This window comes from Oncorhynchus mykiss, unplaced genomic scaffold, assembly GCF_013265735.2.
Source record: "Oncorhynchus mykiss isolate Arlee unplaced genomic scaffold, USDA_OmykA_1.1 un_scaffold_222, whole genome shotgun sequence".
Taxonomy (NCBI): domain Eukaryota; kingdom Metazoa; phylum Chordata; class Actinopteri; order Salmoniformes; family Salmonidae; genus Oncorhynchus; species Oncorhynchus mykiss.
In genome coordinates, this window is record NW_023493691.1 from 484,525 (window position 1) to 507,149 (window position 22,625).

The 22,625-nt window shown below is 43.0% G+C and overlaps 3 protein-coding genes across 7 annotated transcripts in view; 2 read left to right on the top strand and 1 right to left on the bottom strand.

The window, feature by feature from the left end:
- Positions 1–800, bottom strand: part of LOC118948154 (zinc finger protein 501-like) — a 48,072-nt gene extending 47,272 nt beyond the window's left edge. For 3 of the 4 annotated variants that reach the window (XM_036973089.1, XM_036973087.1, XM_036973090.1), the window contains exon 1: positions 204–800. In XM_036973089.1, the coding sequence (XP_036828984.1) occupies positions 204–213 (10 nt within the window). In that variant the 5' untranslated portion in view covers positions 214–800. The remainder of the gene's footprint in view (positions 1–203) is intronic. The other variant, XM_036973088.1, reaches the window with a different exon arrangement.
- Positions 1–22,625, top strand: part of LOC110528884 (zinc finger protein 585A) — a 244,943-nt gene that overhangs the window by 157,202 nt on the left and 65,116 nt on the right. The window lies entirely within an intron of this gene.
- LOC110528792 (gastrula zinc finger protein XlCGF17.1-like) lies at positions 9,886–21,762 on the top strand. Of its 2 annotated transcripts, none has more exons than XM_036973134.1 (3): positions 9,886–10,757; positions 14,645–14,893; positions 19,283–21,762. In XM_036973134.1, the coding sequence occupies exons 2-3, from the start codon at positions 14,689–14,691 to the stop codon at positions 20,275–20,277; spliced, it is 1,200 nt and encodes a 399-aa protein (XP_036829029.1). In that variant the 5' UTR covers positions 9,886–10,757; positions 14,645–14,688; the 3' UTR covers positions 20,278–21,762. The 2 variants fall into 2 exon arrangements, with proteins under 2 accessions (XP_036829029.1, XP_036829030.1); XM_036973135.1 differs by lacking the exon at positions 9,886–10,757 and adding an exon at positions 14,999–15,099 and having other exon boundaries at positions 14,754–14,893.

Consider the following 22,625-nt stretch of genomic DNA (forward strand, 5'->3'; position numbering starts at 1 on the left):
TATCGTACATTCACTCAGACAAACCCAAAGTATCTAGCTAACTTATGTGACTTGTAAAATAGTTTTATCACGTTCTTCACTCACTCGGTTTGACAGAAAAACAACACATACAATTAAAACCTTTACCAAACGTGATGATACCGATTTGTTAGCTAGAATTTGATGACATGTTCTTTCCAACGTTTGAACACGCTATTACGTACCTGTAGCCATACATTTAAAACGGAGACAAAAGGTATCATATTAACATCAAGAGTTCTGGCGCTTTCTTTATTCTGAAGAATGGCGTGCGCTTGCCCGGAAGTTCCTGTTTCGTTCACACAAATGTAATGTGTATGTGTCCACCTACTGTACAGTTAGTGAACTGCGGGGGGAAAAGTCATGTCCATTCCAGAAAAGCGGGTAAAACGACATCAGACAAAATACGAAAATGGATCAATCAAAAAACCCTCTCACTCCTTCTGTCACAGTCCAAATCACACCCCTACACAGTCTCAGGGGCCCGAGAGTGGGGAATTTCTTCATTCCCGGCAATGCTTCGGCAGTTATTTACAAAAACCTTTCAGCCGCACATACAATTATATCCAGTTTCTTAAACGTCTTGTTCGTTTGGGCAGGACAATTAATCACCTGCGTAATAAATGCCACAAAATCCACCTTCGTCACAAATCAGTGTATCAGTATCCCTCAACTGGTGAACGACATTCTGAATCTCTACAGGCTGCGGGGCATCCACTGCCATAGCTTCCACAGCTCCCGTCGCTCCTTCAACTACTTCCCGTCCTGTAGGAGACCTGCTGTACAGCACAGAACTCCTTCACCCTAGCAGGGCACTCTGGGAATTCGTCAACTTGAATTCTACCTCAATTGCTACACAGCACATCATCAGATTCTTCAATTACACACACGGCCATAAATGACCATGCTTTTCTCTATGTCATCACGGAACCGGCTTATACACAACTCTTACTGGGTATATTATGTATCCCAGCATCACATGAGTAGCAGTAGCGAGCGGTGCGTGGGTCAAATCACCAAGGAAGTATATTACAACCTATGTTAGACATAATGATTCATTGATCATACCACATAATGACAACATAATGATTAATAGATTATGACAACATAACGATTCCAAGTTGACCGGTACTATACTTTCTAGACGTATAGTTAGGTAGTCGATTAAATGTATTATGTGAGAAATGGCGATGTAAAAGGATTTATGTACAAGTATTGCTATAATAACCATCATATGGAAGCAAACTTGGGAGTCAAGCGATGATACGGTGTGTGGTCCTCCCACTACCGCTCCGAAAACCACGCAGTTTATTACAGATTAACTTCACAGCTTGGTGAAAGTGCAAGGTTATCTTGGTACTCCTTTCCAATAAATATCGAGGGTCTTATTCTGGTGACATTGTGATTGATACTCGACTGCCGTTTGACAAATAAAAACGTTCTCTTGTCCGTAAGAACCAAACAAAAACATCATTACTTTCACGAAACGTGTTTGTGCCGTCGTGTGCGTTAGTAGCGCAAGTCCCAATTTAAAGTGCATTCGGAAAGTATTCAGACCCCTTTACTTTTTCCACACGTTACAGCCTTATTTTTAAATAGATTAAATACAACAAAAAAATCCTTATCAATCTACACAGAATAGCCCATAATGTCAAAGCGAAAACAGGTTTTTAGAATGTTTTAAAATGTTTGCAAATGTATGTAAATATGTAAATATAAAAAAATAAATATAAAAAACAGAAATACCTTATTTACATAAGTATTCAGACCATTTGCTATGAGATTCGAAATTGAGCTCAGGTGCATCCTGTTTCCATTGATCATCCTTGAGTTGTTTCTACAACTTAATTGGAGTCCACCTGTGGTAAATTAAATGGATTGGACATGATTTGAAAAGGCTCACACCAGTCTATATAAAGGTTCAACAGTTGACAGTGCATGTTAGAGCAAAAACCAAGCCATGAGGTCGAAGGAATTTTACCGTAGAGCTCCGACACAGGATTGATTCAAGGCACAGATCTGGGGATGGGTACCAAAACATTTCTGCAGCATTGAAGGTCCCCAAGAACACAGTGGACTCCATTATTCTTCAATGGAAGAAGTTTGGAACCACCGAGACTCTTCCTAGAGCTGGCCTTCCAGCCAAACTGAGCAATCGGGGGAGAAGGGCCTTGGTCAGGGAGGTGGCCAAGAACCTGATGGTCACTGACAGAGCGCCAGAGTTCCTCTGTGGAGATGAGAGAACCTTCCAGAAGGACAACCATCTCTGCAGCACTCCACCAATCAGGCCTTTATGGTAGAGTGGCCAGACGGAAGCCACCTCTCAGTAAAAGGCATATGACAGCCCGCTTTGAGTTTGCCAAAAGGCAGCTAAAGGACTCTCAGACCATGAGACAACAAGATTCTCTGGTCTGATGAAACCGAGATTGAACTCTTTGGCCTGAATGCCAAGCATTCCTCCATGTCTGGAGGAAACCTGACACCATCCCTACGGTGAAGCATGGAGGTGGCAGCATCATGTCTGGAGGAAACCTGGCACCATCCCTACGGTGAAGCATGGAGGTGGCAGCATCATGTCTGGAGGGAACCTGGCACCATCCCTACAGTGAAGCATGGTGGTAGCAGCATCATGCTTTGGGGATGTCTTTCAGCAGCAGGGACAAGGAGACTAGTCAGGACCGAGGGAAAGATGAACAGAGCAAAGTACAGAGAGATCCTTGATGAAAACCTGCTCCAGAGCACTCAGGACCTCAGACTAGGGTGAAGGTTATACTTCCAACAGGACAACGACCCTAAGCACACAGCAAAGATATCGTAGGAGTGGCTTCGGTACAAGTCTCTGAATGTCCTTGATCAAGTCAAATCAAATGCTTACTTACAAGCTCTTAACCAACAATGCAGTTAAGAAAAATACCTAAAGAAATAAAAGTAAGAAATAATTAAAGAGCAGCAGTAAAATAACAATTGTGAGGCTACATAAAGAGGGTACTGGTACAAAGTCAATGTGCGGGGGCACCAGTTAGTCTAGGTAATTGAGGTAATATGTACATGTAGGTAGAGTTATTAAAGTGACTATTATCTAGCCAGAGCCCGAACTTGAACCCGGTCGAACATCTCTGGGGAGACCTGAAAATAACTGTGCAGCGATGCTCCTCATCCAGCCTGACAGAGCTTGAGAGGATCTGCAAAGAAGAATGTGAGAAACTCCCCAAATTCAGGTGTGCCAAGCTTGTAGCGTCATACCCAAGAAGACTCCAGGCTGTAATCGCTGCCAGAGGTGCTTCATACAAGTACTGAGTAAAAGGTCTGAATTCTGGAAATGTGATATGTGTTTTTTTTTATACATTTGAAAAAAAAAATCTAAAAACCTGTTGTTTTTGCTGCTTTGTCATTATGGGGTATTGTGTGTAGATTTATTTTTTTCGCTCATCTATTTAATTTAATCAGAACGTGGAAAAGTCAAGGGGTCTGAATACTTTCCGAATGCACTGTATTTCCGTTAGTTTTCTCCATATTGATGTTGGTTTTAAGTTTTAGGAGACTTTTCTTAGCGGATGTACAATCATCGTGAATTGAATAATGGGTGGTTTCAGGCCCCCCGGAGTGAACAGGCCCTGGTGTGAACAGGCCCCGGTGTGAACAGGCCCCGGTGTGAACACACTCGTTCAGAAACGAGGGCTGAGGGGGCTTACATTGACAACTTCTCTTGATTGGCTAATGGGTTTCGACTGATGGCAAAGATGGCCGTGGGGATTCCCCCAAAGATGGCCGTGGGGATTCCCCCAAAGATGGCCGTGGGGATTCCCCCAAAGATGGCCGTGGGGATTCCCCCAAGGGCATAAGGCGAGGGTAAATGGAGGCTGTGTTTTACGTGTTTGTAACACAGCCATAGATAAGGGTGTGAAGAGGACAGGAATGTTTATCTAAACTAACATGTGACGACTTAAACACTACGTCTACATTATGTGCGAGAGTCACATGACCTGAACACGTCGGCAGTTTGGCGCCTTACAAAAAAAATAAAATAAATGTTTCGTCTCCATTGACAGTCCATGATGGGAAGTGGACAGGAGGGCATGGGACGGAGGATTGTGTAGTTTCAGGTGTATAAAGTGGTGTGCCAACTGTAAGGGATGATCATGTTGCGGGGGATCAGAAGGGATCCGGTACAAGAGAAGTAGGTCGAGGTGGTCAGAGTGTGGGATGTGATGTGAATTGGACATTACAGTTTGTGTGAATCTCATTATACCAGAGATGAAGTTAGTGCATTAGTCCAGAGACAGAGTAGTGCATTAGTCCAGAGACAGAGTAGTGCATTAGTCCAGAGACAGAGTAGTGCATTAGTCCAGAGACAGAGTAGTGCATTAGTCCAGAGACAGAGTAGTGCATTAGTCCAGAGACAGAGTAGTGCATTAGTCCAGAGACAGAGTAGTGCATTAGTCCAGAGACAGAGTAGTGCATTAGTACAGAGACAGAGTAGTGCATTAGTCCAGAGACAGAGTAGTGCATTAGTCCAGAGACAGAGTAGTGCATTAGTCCAGAGACAGAGTAGTGCATTAGTCCAGAGACAGAGTAGTGCATTAGTCCAGAGACAGAGTAGTGCATTAGGTGTCATATGCCGAGGCAGTGAAGAAAGTAGAGGATGTATCAAGGGTGAGGGATTCTGAGAGGAGCCCTGTGAGTAGTAGATCTGTACCAGTACAGAGGGATTCTGAGAGGAGCCCTGTGAGTAGTAGATCTGTACCAGTACAGAGGGATACTGAGAGGAGCCCTGTGAGTAGTAGATCTGTACCAGTACAGAGGGATACTGAGAGGAGCCCTGTGAGTAGTAGATCTGTACCAGTACAGAGGGATACTGAGAGGAGCCCTGTGAGTAGTAGATCTGTACCAGTACAGAGGGATACTGAGAGGAGCCCTGTGAGTAGTAGATCTGTACCAGTACAGAGGGATACTGAGAGGAGCCCTGTGAGTAGTAGATCTGTACCAGTACAGAGGGATGCTGAGAGGAGCCCTGTGAGTAGTAGATCTGTACCAGTACAGAGGGATACTGAGAGGAGCCCTGTGAGTAGTAGATCTGTACCAGTACAGAGGGATACTGAGAGGAGCCCTGTGAGTAGTAGATCTGTACCAGTACAGAGGGATACTGAGAGGAGCCCTGTGAGTAGTAGATCTGTACCAGTACAGAGGGATACTGAGAGGAGCCCTGTGAGTAGATCTGTACCAGTACAGAGGGATACTGAGAGGAGCCCTGTGAGTAGTAGATCTGTACCAGTACAGAGGGATACTGAGAGGAGCCCTGTGAGTAGATCTGTACCAGTATAGAGGGATTCTGAGAGGAGCCCTGTGAGTAGTAGATCTGTACCAGTACAGAGGGATACTGAGAGGAGCCCTGTGAGTAGATCTGTACCAGTACAGAGGGATACTGAGAGGAGCCCTGTGAGTAGATCTGTACCAGTACAGAGGGATACTGAGAGGAGCCCTGTGAGTAGTAGATCTGTACCAGTACAGAGGGATACTGAGAGGAGCCCTGTGAGTAGTAGATCTGTACCAGTACAGAGGGATACTGAGAGGAGCCCTGTGAGTAGTAGATCTGTACCAGTACAGAGGGATTCTGAGAGGAGCCCTGTGAGTAGTAGATCTGTACCAGTACAGAGGGATACTGAGAGGAGCCCTGTGAGTGGTAGATCTGTACCAGTACAGAGGGATGCTGAGAGGAGCCCTGTGAGTAGTAGATCTGTACCAGTACAGAGGGATACTGAGAGGAGCCCTGTGAGTAGTAGATCTGTACCAGTACAGAGGGATGCTGAGAGGAGCCCTGTGAGTAGTAGATCTGTACCAGTACAGAGGGATACTGAGAGGAGCCCTGTGAGTAGTAGATCTGTACCAGTACAGAGGGATACCGAGAGGAGCCCTGTGAGTAGTAGATCTGTACCAGTACAGAGGGATACTGAGAGGAGCCCTGTGAGTAGTAGATCTGTACCAGTACAGAGGGATACTGAGAGGAGCCCTGTGAGTAGTAGATCTGTACCAGTACAGAGGGATACTGAGAGGAGCCCTGTGAGTAGTAGATCTGTACCAGTACAGAGGGATACTGAGAGGAGCCCTGTGAGTAGTAGATCTGTACCAGTACAGAGGGATACTGAGAGGAGCCCTGTGAGTAGTAGATCTGTACCAGTACAGAGGGATACTGAGAGGAGCCCTGTGAGTAGTAGATCTGTACCAGTACAGAGGGATACTGAGAGGAGCCCTGTGAGTAGTAGATCTGTACCAGTACAGAGGGATTCTGAGAGGAGCCCTGTGAGTAGTAGATCTGTACCAGTACAGAGGGATGCTGAGAGGAGCCCTGTGAGTAGTAGATCTGTACCAGTACAGAGGGATACTGAGAGGAGCCCTGTGAGTAGTAGATCTGTACCAGTACAGAGGGATACTGAGAGGAGCCCTGTGAGTAGTAGATCTGTACCAGTACAGAGGGATACTGAGAGGAGCCCTGTGAGTAGATCTGTACCAGTACAGAGGGATACTGAGAGGAGCCCTGTGAGTAGTAGATCTGTACCAGTACAGAGGGATACTGAGAGGAGCCCTGTGAGTAGTAGATCTGTACCAGTACAGAGGGATACTGAGAGGAGCCCTGTGAGTAGATCTGTACCAGTACAGAGGGATGCTGAGAGGAGCCCTGTGAGTAGTAGATCTGTACCAGTACAGAGGGATACTGAGAGGAGCCCTGTGAGTAGTAGATCTGTACCAGTACAGAGGGATACTGAGAGGAGCCCTGTGAGTAGTAGATCTGTACCAGTACAGAGGGATACTGAGAGGAGCCCTGTGAGTAGATCTGTACCAGTACAGAGGGATACTGAGAGGAGCCCTGTGAGTAGTAGATCTGTACCAGTACAGAGGGATGCTGAGAGGAGCCCTGTGAGTAGTAGATCTGTACCAGTACAGAGGGATTCTGAGAGGAGCCCTGTGAGTAGTAGATCTGTACCAGTACAGAGGGATACTGAGAGGAGCCCTGTGAGTAGTAGATCTGTACCAGTACAGAGGGATTCTGAGAGGAGCCCTGTGAGTAGTAGATCTGTACCAGTACAGAGGGATACTGAGAGGAGCCCTGTGAGTAGTAGATCTGTACCAGTACAGAGGGATACTGAGAGGAGCCCTGTGAGTAGTAGATCTGTACCAGTACAGAGGGATACTGAGAGGAGCCCTGTGAGTAGTAGATCTGTACCAGTACAGAGGGATGCTGAGAGGAGCCCTGTGAGTAGTAGATCTGTACCAGTACAGAGGGATACTGAGAGGAGCCCTGTGAGTAGTAGATCTGTACCAGTACAGAGGGATACTGAGAGGAGCCCTGTGAGTAGTAGATCTGTACCAGTACAGAGGGATGCTGAGAGGAGCCCTGTGAGTAGTAGATCTGTACCAGTACAGAGGGATACTGAGAGGAGCCCTGTGAGTAGTAGATCTGTACCAGTACAGAGGGATTCTGAGAGGAGCCCTGTGAGTAGTAGATCTGTACCAGTACAGATGGATACTGAGAGGAGCCCTGTGAGTAGTAGATCTGTACCAGTACAGAGGGATGCTGAGAGGAGCCCTGTGAGTAGTAGATCTGTACCAGTACAGAGGGATTCTGAGAGGAGCCCTGTGAGTAGTAGATCTGTACCAGTACAGAGGGATTCTGAGAGGAGCCCTGTGAGTAGTAGATCTGTACCAGTACAGAGGGATACTGAGAGGAGCCCTGTGAGTAGTAGATCTGTACCAGTACAGAGGGATTCTGAGAGGAGCCCTGTGAGTAGATCTGTACCAGTACAGAGGGATACTGAGAGGAGCCCTGTGAGTAGATCTGTACCAGTACAGAGGGATACCGAGAGGAGCCCTGTGAGTAGTAGATCTGTACCAGTACAGAGGGATACTGAGAGGAGCCCTGTGAGTAGATCTGTACCAGTACAGAGGGATACCGAGAGGAGCCCTGTGAGTAGTAGATCTGTACCAGTACAGAGGGATACTGAGAGGAGCCCTGTGAGTAGTAGATCTGTACCAGTACAGAGGGATACTGAGAGGAGCCCTGTGAGTAGTAGATCTGTACCAGTACAGAGGGATACTGAGAGGAGCCCTGTGAGTAGTAGATCTGTACCAGTACAGAGGGATTCTGAGAGGAGCCCTGTGAGTAGATCTGTACCAGTACAGAGGGATACTGAGAGGAGCCCTGTGAGTAGTAGATCTGTACCAGTACAGAGGGATACTGAGAGGAGCCCTGTGAGTAGTAGATCTGTACCAGTACAGAGGGATGCTGAGAGGAGCCCTGTGAGTAGTAGATCTGTACCAGTACAGAGGGATACTGAGAGGAGCCCTGTGAGTAGTAGATCTGTACCAGTACAGAGGGATGCTGAGAGGAGCCCTGTGAGTAGTAGATCTGTACCAGTACAGAGGGATACTGAGAGGAGCCCTGTGAGTAGTAGATCTGTACCAGTACAGAGGGATACTGTAGGTCAATGAGTGATACGTTTCAGTAAGGTTGGCTTAGTGTTCACAGCAAATGGTTATCAACTGTACAGCAGAAATGGAGTGTAAATCACAGACAATAGATGTGGCAGCAGTGGAGACGTACTTCAACGTACGAGACTGGAGATCAGAGGAGTTACAGGGGGGTGTCCTGTTCTCCCAGGTCATCGGCATGATGCAGGAGCAGATAGGGTCACAGTAGCAATGTCCCTCTTGGAGGGAACGCAACACCCTGCTACACTCACCTCCCCACGGAGTGAAAGAGGTATGTGATTGTAGGTGCAGGTAAGGATGACAGAGGCAGAGAATATGACCATTTACTGGGAATTTATTTCCTTGACACGGGTCATTTGAGCAAAAGGGGCTAGATGGAACCAAAGCAAAGAAACTAGAAGTTAAAGAGCCCCCTCTCCTACCCATCTTAGCACCACCTGGCGCGCAAACCAAAACACAGGGGGTGGTCCGCCCAGGTCTTACCTAGTGCGCATAGACCTAGTAAATACTAGGGATATGTATGCCCGCAGGCCTCTTGCCTAAGCACTCCCAAGGAGCCTTCCCTTCCCCCCCCCAGGAACAAATAAAACAAAATACAAACTTAAAGTGAACAATTTCAATCACCCCCCCCCCCCCCATAAAAAACTAAGTCCTATGGCATACACAGACCTCAGCAGGACCCGCCCCCCCATAAAAAACTAAGTCCTATGGCATACACAGACCTCAGCAGGACCCGCCCCCCCATAAAAAACTAAGTCCTATGGCATACACAGACCTCAGCAGGACCCGCCCCCCCATAAAAAACTAAGTCCTATGGCATACACAGACCTCAGCAGGACCCGCCCCCCCATAAAAAACTAAGTCCTATGGCATACACAGACCTCAGCAGGACCCGCCCCCCCATAAAAAACTAAGTCCTATGGCATACACAGACCTCAGCAGGACCCCCCCCCATAAAAAAACTAAGTCCTATGGCATACACAGACTCGCAGGACCACCCACCCCCATAAAAAACTAAGTCCTATGGCATACACAGACCTCAGCAGGACCCGCCCCCCCATAAAAAAACTAAGTCCTATGGAATACACAGCCCTCAGCAGGACCCCCCCATAAAAAAACTAAGTCCTGTGGCATACACAGACCTCTGCAGGACCGGCTACAAAACCACTGACAACATATTATACAGGACATACCAAGACGCTCTCTCTTCCTAACAAAGGAACACATGCTTTTAAAGCTATGAAGGAGTCGGTAATTGCCAACAGCTGTATCCCCTAACGAGAGGGCGGGGTTAGAGTGCCACTCTGCAATGGGGCCGACCAATCAGCTGCTTTGGACTTCAGGAAGCCATTTCCTGAAATACACACAAACCCACAACACAGAAACTGGGGAACGTAACAAGCATGGTACAGATAGGGTCACAGTAGTATGATGTAGGAGTAGATAGGGTCACAGTAGCATGGAGCAGGAGTAGATAGGGTCACAGTAGCATGGTGCAGGAGTAGATAGGGTCACAGTAGCATGGAGCAGGAGTAGATAGGGTCACAGTAGCATGGAGCAGGAGTAGATAGGGTCACAGCAGTATGATGTAGGAGTAGATAGGGTCACAGTAGCATGGAGAAGGAGTAGATAGGGTCACAGTAGTATGATGTAGGAGTAGATAGGGTCACAGTAGTATGACGCAGGAGTAGATAGGGTCACAGTAGTATGGAGCAGGAGTAGATAGGGTCACAGTACCATGGAGCAGGAGTAGATAGGGTCACAGTAGTATGATGTAGGACTAGATAGGGTCACAGTAGTATGATGTAGGAGTAGATAGGGTCACAGTAGTATGATGCAGGAGTAGATAGGGTGACAGTAGTATGATGCAGGAGTAGATAGGGTGACAGTAGTATGATGCAGGAGTAGATAGGGTCACAGTAGCATGGAGCAGGAGTAGATAGGGTCACAGTAGCATGGAGCAGGAGTAGATAGGGTCACAGTAGTATGATGCAGGAGTAGATAGGGTCACAGTAGCATGGAGCAGGAGTAGATAGGGTGACAGTAGTATGATGCAGGAGTAGATTGTCCCGTTGTCCCGTTTTGCCACACAAAGTATAATGGATTTATACGATAGTCCAGTTGGGGGTGGTAATGCAACATATTGTATGCCAACCGCCGTTAAACCCCACTGAAGAAGAAGAAGAAGAACGACGACTCACTGTTGTGCTGTCAATATGCTCACCTTTGTGTCCGTTTCAAATGCATTACTACAGGTATGTAATAGCACGTTTACACTTTATAATATCGAAAGAACGTGTCATAATATGTTAGGTAACAAACCTGTCAAGGTGTTATGACGTGTTATTTTTGTGTCAAGCCGAATGCGTGAAAAACGTGCTAAAAACACATCTAACGTTAGACTTTGGGTTTGATTTAATTAATATACAGTTCGACAATGTAATTTTCATAAAGATTCAATTCATTTTAGATTTCTGAGTTCGTTTTTACACGTTATTGGTTTTCTGTAAAATGTTGTTCACAAGCTGGTAAAATGGCGTCGCATACTCGGTCAACAGACTAAAGTGCAGGCTGCCTCTTCGCTCTTGGAGACGGTAATGTGTAGTCTAGAAGGGATCCAGCTTTTGTCAAATTCACTTCATATTTGACTTTTAGTAGCAGTTTAGGATAATTAACATAGCAGGTTAGGATAATTCGGTTTGGGTTAGCTAAAATGTTAGGGTTGTCGAAAATGCAAAGAAAATCAACCTTTTGACTGTAATTTGACAAAAGCTGGATCCCTTCTAGCCATGACCCCGAAGTCCCGGGGCCTCGTTGATAAACTGCATGCATACAAAATATACCACTAAACACGCGTGAGCCAGTTTTCACTCAAATGTTGGCACTTAGAAAAACTGAACTTGACGTGAGAATGTGGGTTCTCCAACCCTGTTCCTGCAAGGCTACTGTCCTGTAGGTTTTAACTGCAATCCTGTTCCTGCAAGGCTACTATCCTGTAGGTTTTATCTCCAACCCTGTTCCTGCAAGGCTACTGTCCTGTAGGTTTTAACTCCAACCCTGTTCCTGCAAGGCTACTGTCCTGTAGGTTTTTAACTCCAACCCTGTTCCTGCAAGGCTACTGTCCTGTAGGTTTTAACTCCAACCCTGTTCCTGCAAGGCTACTGTCCTGTAGGTTTTAACTCCAACCCTGTTCCTGCAAGGCTACTGTCCTGTAGGTTTTAACTCCAACCCTGTTCCTGCAAGGTTACTATCCTGTAGCAAAAACAAAAACCTACAGGAGGGTAGCTCTCCAGGAACAGGGTTGGAGTGAAAACCTACAGGAGGGTAGCTCTCCAGGAACAGGGTTGGAGCAAAAAACCTACAGGCGATTTAAGACTGAGACTCTTAGGGCCTCCCGAGTGGTGCAGTGGTCTAAGGCAGTGCTAACTGTGCCACTAGAGATTCTGGGTTTGAGTCCAGGCTCAGTCGCAGCCGGCCGCAACCGGGAGACTCGTGGGGAGGCGCACAATTGGCCCAGCGTCATCCGGTTTAGGGGAGGGTTTGACCAGCAGGGATGTCCTTGTCCCATCGGGCACTAGCGACTGCTGTGGCGGGCTGGGAGCAGACTTGCCTTCGCTGTTGGAAAAAGGTTTCTGGGAAATAGGTCAACCAGAGGGCTGGTAAATATATTTATTCTAGATACGGGATGTCTCCTTCAGTGACGGGAGATCAATGTGTTGTGTGACAGGTGTTAGGTTCTAACATGAACCGAGTACAACTCACGGACGATTAGTGAAACTCAAACTAAGTGAATTCACCCAAAGGATCGAACAGCTGAACAGACAGACATTGTTCCACCAGTGGTCGTGTGTATGTATGTGTGTGTGTGTGTGTGTATATATATATATATATATATATATATATATATATACACACACACACTAGAGGTCGACCGATTATGATTTTTCAATGCCGATACTGGTTATTGGAGGACCAAAAAAAGCAGATACCAATTAATCTGCTGTTTAAAAATATATATATATATTTAAGTGTGTGTGTGTGTGTGTGTGTGTGTGTGTGTGTGTATGTATGTATATGTGTGTGTGTGTATATATATATATATATATATATATATATATATATATATATATATATATATATTTAAATGTGTGTGTGTGTATATATATTTAAATGTGTGTGTGTGTATATATATATATATATATATATTTATTTATTTGTAATAATGACAATTGCAACAATACTGAATGAACAATGAACACTTTTATTTTAACTTAATATAATACATCAATAAAATCAATTTAGTCTCAAGTAAATAATGAAACATGTTCAATTTGGTTTAAATAATGCAAAAACAAAGTGTTGGAGAAGAAAGTAAAAGTGCAATATGTGCCATGTAAGAAAGCTAACGTTTCAGTTCCTTGCTCAGAACATGAGAACATATGAAAGCTGGTGGTTCCTTTTAACATGAGTCTTCAATATTCCCAGGTAAGAAGTTTTAGGTTGTAGTTATTATAGGACTATTTGTCTCTATACCATTTGTATTTCATATTCCTTTGACTATTGGATGTTCTAATAGGTAGTTTAGTATTGCCAGCCTAATCTCGGGAGTTGATAGGCTTGAAGTCATAAACAGCGCAATTACTTGATGCATTATGAAGAGCTGCTGGCAAACGCAGTAAAGTGCTGTTTGAATGAATGCTTACGAGCCTGCTGCTGCCTACCACCGCTCAGTCAGACTGCTCTATCAAATCGTAGACTTCATTATAACATAATAACACACAGAAATATGAGCCTTAGGTCATTAATATGGTAAAATCTGGAAACTATCATTCCCGAAAACAAAACGTTTAATCTTTCAGTGAAATACGGAACCGTTCCGTATTTTATCTAACGGGTGGCATCCATCAGTCTAAATATTCCTGTTACATTGCACAACCTTCAATGTTATGTTATAATTACCTAAAATTCTGGCAAATAAGTTCGCAATGAGCCAGGCGGCCCCAACTGTTGCATGTACCCTGCCTCTGCGTGCAATGAACGCAAGATAAGTGACACAATTTCCCTAGTTTAATATTGCCTGCTAACATGATTTTCTTTTCGCTAAATATGCAGGTTTAAAAATATATACTTCTGTGTAATGATTTAAAAAAAGACATTGATGTTTATGGTTCGGTACATTCGTGTAACGATTGTGCTTTTTTTTCCGCAAATGTGTTTTTGTTAAATCATCCCCCGTTTGGCGAAGTCGGCTGTCTTTGTTAGGAAGAAATAGTCTTCACACAGTTCGCAACGAGCCAGCCGGCCCAAACTGCTGCATATACCCTGACTCTGTTGCACGGAACGCAAGGGAAGTGACACAATTTCCATAGTTCATGTTAGCAGGCAATATTAACTAAATACGCAGGTTTAAAAATATATAGTTGTGTATTGTTTTTAAGTTGTTGATGATTTTTTGTTGTCCTTTTATGCATTTAATTGAATTTCAGAAATGTATTATAGGTTATGTGGGTTAGGTTAAATAGGTTAGGTTAAATAGGTTATGTGGGTTAGGTTAAATAGGTTAGGTTAAATAGGTTATGTTAAATAGGTTATGTGGGTTAGGTTAAATAGGTTAGGTTAAATAGGTTATGTTAAATAGGTTATGTGGGTTAGGTTAAATAGGTTAGGTTAAATAGGTTAGGTTAAATAGGTTATGTGGGTTAGGTTAAATAGGTTAGGTTAAATAGGTTATGTGGGTTAGGTTAAATAGGTTATGTGGGTTAGGTTAAATAGGTTATGTGGGTTAGGTTAAATAGGTTATGTGGGTTAGGTTAAATAGGTTATGTGGGTTAGGTTAAATAGGTTATGTGGGTTAGGTTAAATAGGTTATGTGGGTTAGGTTAAATAGGTTATGTGGGTTAGGTTAAATAGGTTATGTGGGTTAGGTTAAATAGGTTATGTGGGTTAGGTTAAATAGGTTATGTGCAGCTAGAGTGCAGTTGTCTAATGGGAATCAGTGAATGTTTTGTTGTCGAAGCTTAGCTACCTGATCTATTGAAATGAGATGATTTGAACGAGAACAAATATCATATATTTTTAGAGAATAAAGTGCCAGAACTGTCAAGAAAATAACTTTTGTGTCCGTTTGTCTTTATTACTACAGGACGACTCCGATCAAGTCTGAGGCCGTTAACATCAACAGTGAGGATGAACCCAACCTGCCACTCTCCTTCCACACTGAGTCCAAACCTACAGTCACTGGGTCCTGATTGTGACAGTGGAGCCCAGTTTGCACTGCAGGATCCAGAGATGGCATCAGTGAAGCTGGAAGACTACAGTCAAACACTAGAGCTGAATGTCAACATTAAAGATGAAGAAGAGGAGGAGGAGATTGGTACATCTGTTAGTCATGGTAAGAGCAGGTTCCATCTACAGTATTTTATATTGAAAGTAAAGGGTTTCTTCGTTCAATAGAACGATCAGGGGTGTGCAACTATAGTGTGTTTTCCTTCAACAGAAAACACATTCGGCAGAAAATAGCTTCATTTTCATCCGATGACAACAGAACTGCAACACTAGCAGCCACACAAGTAAATGAGCTTACAATGAAACAGCAAGGTATATTATTTTTTGTCGTTGCTAAAACGATGCATGGTCATCATATTTCTAATGTTTATCATAGAAAGAATGTAGCCAGCTACATTTCCTGATCTAATGTGTCGCTTGAAGTGAATCTGGCATTTTACTGGAGATAAGTGGTCTGGCTACACCAAGATAAGTACCAGAGTAGCTCCACATCAGTCAGAGTGCTGTCTGCTGATAGAATGATGGAGAACAGTGGAGGATGATATGAAATGAGTCTGTGTAGTTTACATAGCTTGTGATAGTGAGTGGAGGATGATATGAAATGAGTCTGTGTAGTTACTAACCCTTGTGATAGTGAGTGGAGGATGATATGAAGTGAGTCTGTGTAGTTACTAACCCTTGTGATAGTGAGTGGAGGATGATATGAAATGAGTCTGTGTAGTTACTAACCCTTATGATAGTGAGTGGAGGATGATATGAAGTGAGTCTGTGTAGTTACTAACCCTGGTGATAGTGAGTGGAGGATGATATGAAATGAGTCTGTGTAGTTACTAACCCTTGTGATAGTGAGTGGAGGATGATATGAAGTGAGTCTGTGTAGTTACTAACCCTTGTGATAGTGAGTGGAGGATGATACAGTGCCTTTGCGAAAGTATTCGGCCCCCTTGAACTTTGCGACCTTTTGCCACATTTCAGGCTTCAAACATAAAGATATAAAACTGTATTTTTTTGTGAAGAATCAACAACAAGTGGGACACAATCATACTTTCGCAAGGCACTGTATGAAATGAGTGTGTAGTTTACATAGCTTGTGATGGTGAGTGGAGGAGGATATGAAATGAGTGTGTAGTTTACATAGCTTGTGATAGTGAGTGGAGGATGAAATGAGTCTGTGTAGTTTACATAGCTTGTGATAGTGAGTGGAGGATGATATGAAATGAGTCTGTGTAGTTTACATAGCTTGTGATACTGAGTGGAAGATGATATGAAATGAGTCTGTGTAGTTTACATAGCTTGTGCTAGTGAGTGGAGGATGATATGAAATGAGTCTGTGTAGTTACTAACCCTTGTGATAGTGAGTGGAGGATGATATGAAATGAGTCTGTGTAGTTACTAACCCTTGTGATAGTGAGTGGAGGATGATATGAAATGAGTCTGTGTAGTTACTAACCCTTGTGATAGTGAGTGGAGGATGATATGAAATGAGTCTGTAGTTACTAACCCTTGTGATAGTGAGTGGAGGATGATATGAAATGAGTCTGTGTAGTTTACATAGCTTGTGATAGTGAGTGGAGGATGATATGAAATGAGTCTGTGTAGTTTACATAGCTTGTGATAGTGAGTGGAGGATGATATGAAATGAGTCTGTAGTTACTAACCCTTGTGATAGTGAGTGGAGGATGATATGAAATGAGTCTGTGTAGTTTACATAGGTTGTGATAGTGAGTGGAGGATGATATGAAATGAGTCTGTGTAGTTTACATAGCTTGTGATAGTGAGTGGAGGATGATATGAAATGAGTCTGTGTAGTTAGGTTGTGATAGTGAGTGGAGGATGATATGAGTCTGTGTAGGTTACATAGCTTGTGATAGTGAGTGGAGGATGATATGAAATGAGTCTGTGTAGTTTACATAGCTTGTGATAGTGAGTGGAGGATGATATGAAATGAGTCTGTGTAGTTTACATAGCTTGTGATAGTGAGTGGAGGATGATATGAAATGAGTCTGTGTAGTTTACATAGGTTGTGATAGTGAGTGGAGGATGATATGAAATGAGTCTGTGTAGTTTACATAGCTTGTGATAGTGAGTGGAGGATGATATGAAATGAGTCTGTGTAGTTTACATAGGTTGTGATAGTGAGTGGAGGATGATATGAAATGAGTCTGTGTAGTTACTAACCCTTGTGATAGTGAGTGGAGGATGATATGAAATGAGTCTGTCGTTACTAACCCTTGTGATAGTGAGTGGAGGATGATATGAAATGAGTCTGTGTAGTTTACATAGGTTGTGATAGTGAGTGGAGGATGATATGAAATGAGTCTGTGTAGTTACTAACCCTTGTGATAGTGAGTGGAGGATGATATGAAATGAGTCTGTGTAGTTTACATAGGTTGTGATAGTGAGTGGAGGATGATATGAAATGAGTCTGTGTAGTTACTAACCCTTGTGATAGTGAGTGGAGGATGATATGAAATGAGTCTGTGTAGTTACTAACCCTTGTGATAGTGAGTGGAGGATGATATGAAATGAGTCTGTGTAGTGACTAACCCTTGTGATAGTGAGTGGAGGATGATATGAAATTAGTCTGTAGTTACTAACCCTTGTGATAGTGAGTGGAGGATGATATGAAATGAGTCTGTGTAGTTACTAACCCTTGTGATAGTGAGTGGAGGATGATATGAAATGAGTCTGTAGTTACTAACCCTTGTGATAGTGAGTGGAGGATGATATAAAATGAGTCTGTGTAGTTACTAACCCTTGTGATAGTGAGTGGAGGATGATATGAAATGAGTCTGTAGTTACTAACCCTTGTGATAGTGAGTGGAGGATGATATGAAATGAGTCTGTAGTTACTAACCCTTGTGATAGTGAGTGGAGGATGATATGAAATGAGTCTGTAGTTACTAACCCTTGTGATAGTGAGTGGAGGATGATATGAAATGAGTCTGTGTAGTTTACATGGGTTGTGAAAGTGAGTGGAGGGTGATATGAAATGAGTCTGTGTAGTTTACATAGGTTGTGATAGTGAGTGGAGGATGATATGAAATGAGTCTGTGTAGTTTACATAGGTTGTGATAGTGAGTGGAGGATGATATGAAATGAGTCTGTGTAGTTTACATAGGTTGTGATAGTGAGTGGAGGATGATATGAAATTAGTCTGTGTAGTTTACATAGGTTGTGATAGTGAGTGGAGGATGATATGGGTCATAATTGTCATGACTTTTACTCCTTTTTTAGATTTCAACTCTGACCCACTTTTAGAATAGTTGTATTCTCCTTTGTATTGTACTGTATTGTATTGTACTGTATTGTATTGTACTGTATTGTACTGTATTGTACTGTACTGTATGTACTGTATTGTACTGTACTGTATTGTATTGTATTGTACTGTATTGTACTGTACTGTATGTACTGTATTGTACTGTACTGTATTGTACTGTACTGTATTGTATTGTACTGTATTGTACTGTATTGTACTGTACTGTATTGTACTGTACTGTATTGTATTGTACTGTATTGTACTGTATTGTACTGTATTGTATTGTATTGTATTATACTGTACTGTATGGTATTGTACTGTATTGTACTGTACTGTATTGTACTGTATTGTATTGTACTGTATTGTACTGTATTGTACTGTATTGTATTGTATTGTATTATACTGTACTGTATGGTATTGTACTGTATTGTACTGTACTGTATTGTACTGTATTGTATTGTATTGTATTATACTGTACTGTATGGTATTGTATTGTACTGTATTGTATTGTACTGTATTGTATTGTATTGTATTGTATTATACTGTACTGTATGGTATTGTATTGTATTGTATTGTACTGTATTGTATTGTATTGTATTATACTGTACTGTATGGTATTGTATTGTACTGTATTGTACTTATACACTACCTTTCAAAAGTTGTAGAACACCTACAAGAGTGTGTAAAGCTGTCATCAAGGCAAAGGGTGGCTGTTTGAAGAATCCTAAATATAAATTATATTTTGATTTGTTGAACCTTTTTTTTATTTTGGTTACTACATGATTCCATATGTGTTATTTCATAGTCTTGATGTCTTCACTATTATTCTACAATGTAGAAAATAGTAAAAATAAAGAAAAACCTTTGAATGAGTAGGTGTTGTCAGGATTCACCTAGGGGGTCATGATTGGGGGCTGTACAAATATTTGATGTATTAGAATAATTGATTATGCTTATGTTATATTAATAGAAGGGGAGGGGTTAAAAGACCCCTCCCTCCTTACATTTACAGGGTTTTATACTACGGATTAACAATATATATTCATTGTAGAGGTTTAGTATTGTTCTACAGTTATATTTTAGTTATCTCTCTCTCTCTCTCTTTCTGCCTCATGATAAAGAGGCCCCTGTGTTGTAAAGCTTTTGACTGGTAGTCGCCCGGTACAGGCAGAAGAGGATATGATGTCATGTGTTTATCACACCAACTGACTGGTTCTTCTGTTGTTGTTCACACAGGGGACCATGTTGAGACATTCTCTACATCCATAGAGCAACAGCAGGAAGATCAGAGAGCTAAGAGGTCTCACCACTGCCCACATTGTGAGGAGGTTTTCCCATTTCTATCAGGACTAAAAATACACCTACAAATACACACAGGAGAGAATCCGTATTCCCCCTCTGACTATGGGAAGAGATTCACAACATCACATTCTCTGACAGTTCACCAGAGTGTGCACTCTGGAGAGAAGCCTTACTCCTGCTCTGACTGTGGGAAGAGTTTCTCTCGACTGAGCCATTTAAAAAGACACCAAAGTATACATAAAGGAGAGAAGCCTTACTCCTGCTCTGACTGTGGGGAGAGTTTCGCTCAACTGGGGACTTTAAAAAAACACCAACGTATTCACACAGGCGAGAAGCCTTACTTCTGTTCTGACTGTGGGAAGAATTTCTCCCGATTGGATACCTTAAAAACACATGAACGTATACATACAGGAGAGAAGCTTTACTCCTGCTCTCATTGTGGCAAATGCTTCACAACATCAACTGAGTTAAAAGTTCATCAGAGAACACACACAGGAGAGAAGCCTTACTCCTGCTCTGACTGTGGGGTGAGTTTCTCTCGACTGGGCCACTTAAAAACACATGAAAGTATACATACAGGAGAGAAGCCTTACTACTGCTCTGACTGTGTGAAATTCTTCACAACATCAACTGAGCTAAAAGTTCATCAGAGAACACACACAGGAGAGAAGCCTTACTCCTGCTCTGACTGCGGGGCGAGTTTCTCGCAACTGGGCAACTTAAAAACACATGAACGTATACATACAGGAGAGAAGCCTTATTACTGCTCTGACTGTAGAAAATGTTTTAAAACATCAACTGGGCTAAAAGTTCACCAGAGAACACACACAGGAGAGAAGCCTTACACCTGCTCTCACTGTGGTGTGAGTTTCTCTCGATTGGGACACTTAAAAACACATGAACGTATACATACAAGAGAGAAGCCTTAAACATGCTCTTGACTGTGGGGTGAGTTTCTCTTGACTAGGCAACTTAAAACCCCATAAAAGTATACACACCTTATTACTAGAGCTGTGGCGGCCATGACGTTGTGTCAGCCGGTGATTGTCATATAAATAGTTACCGGTCTCATGGTAATTGACAGGTAATTAACCTAAACATGTTTAGCATGTCTTGGCTTCCACGCATAGCCTACAAGCCACTGATGTGGACCTTTTGAAACATCTACATTGTAAAAAGTCTAATAAATCAATTTAATATAGCCTACACCTTCACAATAAATCCATGTAATATAGCCTACACCTTCACAATAAATCCATGTAATATAGCCTACACCTTCACAATAAATCCATGTAATATAGCCTACACCTTCACAATAAATCCATGTAATATAGCCTACACCATCACAATAAATCCATGTAATATAGCCTACACCTTCACAATAAATCCATTATTTATTTCATACAGGTCTAAAAGAAACAAGATATAAAGAAAATGTAGCCTATTTCAGAAGAACAAAATAGCATATTCGGAGTTGTCCTTACAGTATGTTAGGTCCTGATCTGGCTTGGCCATATGGCTGTGGGCAACACTAGTTCATTTAGCACACAATTGAGCATAGCTGAAATTAAAAAAAATATTCCCCAAAGAATTTCAGAGGAAGTGTGCACTATTCTGTGTTAACAGGTCCTCCCATATGCTTACTTTAGATTTATTTTTGCAACTTTAGTTGGGATCTGAACGTATGTTTTAGATTTTGAATACATTCTAAGGCTGCATGGTGCAACTCTATAGTGAATGAAAAGGCCTGCTTCTCTGCTCTGTTTCTTTATGCAGGCTGCACACACTTCATCAGTCTCTCATTCACAATCTGACAAGCACTTGATCACGTTCTCAACCGTCAAGACTGTTCATCATTTCATCTCGTCTTTACATACGGCCTATTAATATATAATGTGTAGAATTATTTTTCAATTAAAACCGTAATCCGTAGCATCCAGTCGATTAGCGAATGAAGGTTACGACGCGTCCATAAGGTTAGAGGAAGCTAAAAGTTAATTGAAATAAATTGACAAAATTGTACAGCCTAATTAGTCTACTCCTGTCTATGCAGAAAGGAAGGAAATCCTTCCAAATAGGCTACTGAAGTATAGTTTGTCCTCAGAGGATCATTAACCTTCTTTAAAATATAAATAAATTGTATATAAATTGCATTGTATTTAAATTGCATTGTCTACAGTCGGAAGGAAAGGCAGGAAAGTGCTCAATTTGGGCAGATTATCGATGAGTTGAGACTGTCTGATAAGTAGAGAGGCCAAGCCAGACATTTCACAATATTTTCAAAATACAATCGTGGGGAAAATGTACACTACATGATCAAAAGTATGTGGACATGTGCTCATTGAGCATCTCATTCCAAAACCATGGACATTAATATGGAGTTGGTCATCCCCCCCCCCCCCCCCCCCCCCCCCCCCCCCTTTGCTGCTATAACAGCCTCCACTCTTCTGGGAAGGCTTTCCACTAGATGTTGGAACATTGCTGCTATAACAGCCTCCACTCTCCTGGGAAGGCTTTCCACTAGATGTTGGAACATTGCTGTGGGGGGACTTGCTTCCATTCAGCCACAAGAGCATTAGTGAGGTCAGGCATTGATGTTAGGTGGTTAAGCCTGGTTCGCAGTCTGCGTTCCAATTCATCCCAACGGTGTTCGATGGGGTTAAGGTCAGGGCTCTGTGACGGTCAGTCAAGTTCTTCCACACCTGATCTCGACAAACCATTTCAGTATGGACCTCGCTTTGTGCACGGGGGACATTGAAACAGGAAAGGGCCTTTCCCAAGCTGTGGCTCCAAAGTTGGAAGCACAGAATCGTCTAGAATGTCATTGTATGCTGCAGCATTAAGATTTCCCTTCACTGGAACTAAGGGGCCCAAACCATGAAAAACAGCCCCAGAACATCATTCCTCCTCCACCACACTTGTCAGTTGGCCCTATGCATTCGGGCAGGTAGCGTTCTCCTGGCATCTACCAAACCCTGATTTGTCCATCGGACTGCCAGATGGTTAGGCCTGATTCATCACTCCAGAGAACACGGTGTCCAATGGCGGCGAGCTTTACACCACACCAGCTCACGCTTAGCACTGCGCATGGTGATCTTTGGCTTGTGTGCGGCTGCTCGGCCATGGAAACCCATTTCATGAAGCTCCCGACAAACAGTTCTTGTGTTGAAGTTGCATCCAGAGACAGTTTGGAAGTCGGCGGTGAGTGTTGCACGCTTCAGCACTCGGTGGTCCGGTTCTGTGAGCTTGTGTGGCCTACCACTTCGCTGTACCTCTT

Coding starts and splice junctions, on each gene's coding strand:
- LOC110528792 (XM_036973134.1), top strand. CDS start 14,689: ATGAACCCAACCTGCCACTCTCCTTCCACACTGAGTCCAAACCTACAG. Junction 14,894..19,282: donor TGGTACATCTGTTAGTCATG/GTAAGAGCAGGT, acceptor TTGTTCACACAG/GGGACCATGTTGAGACATTC.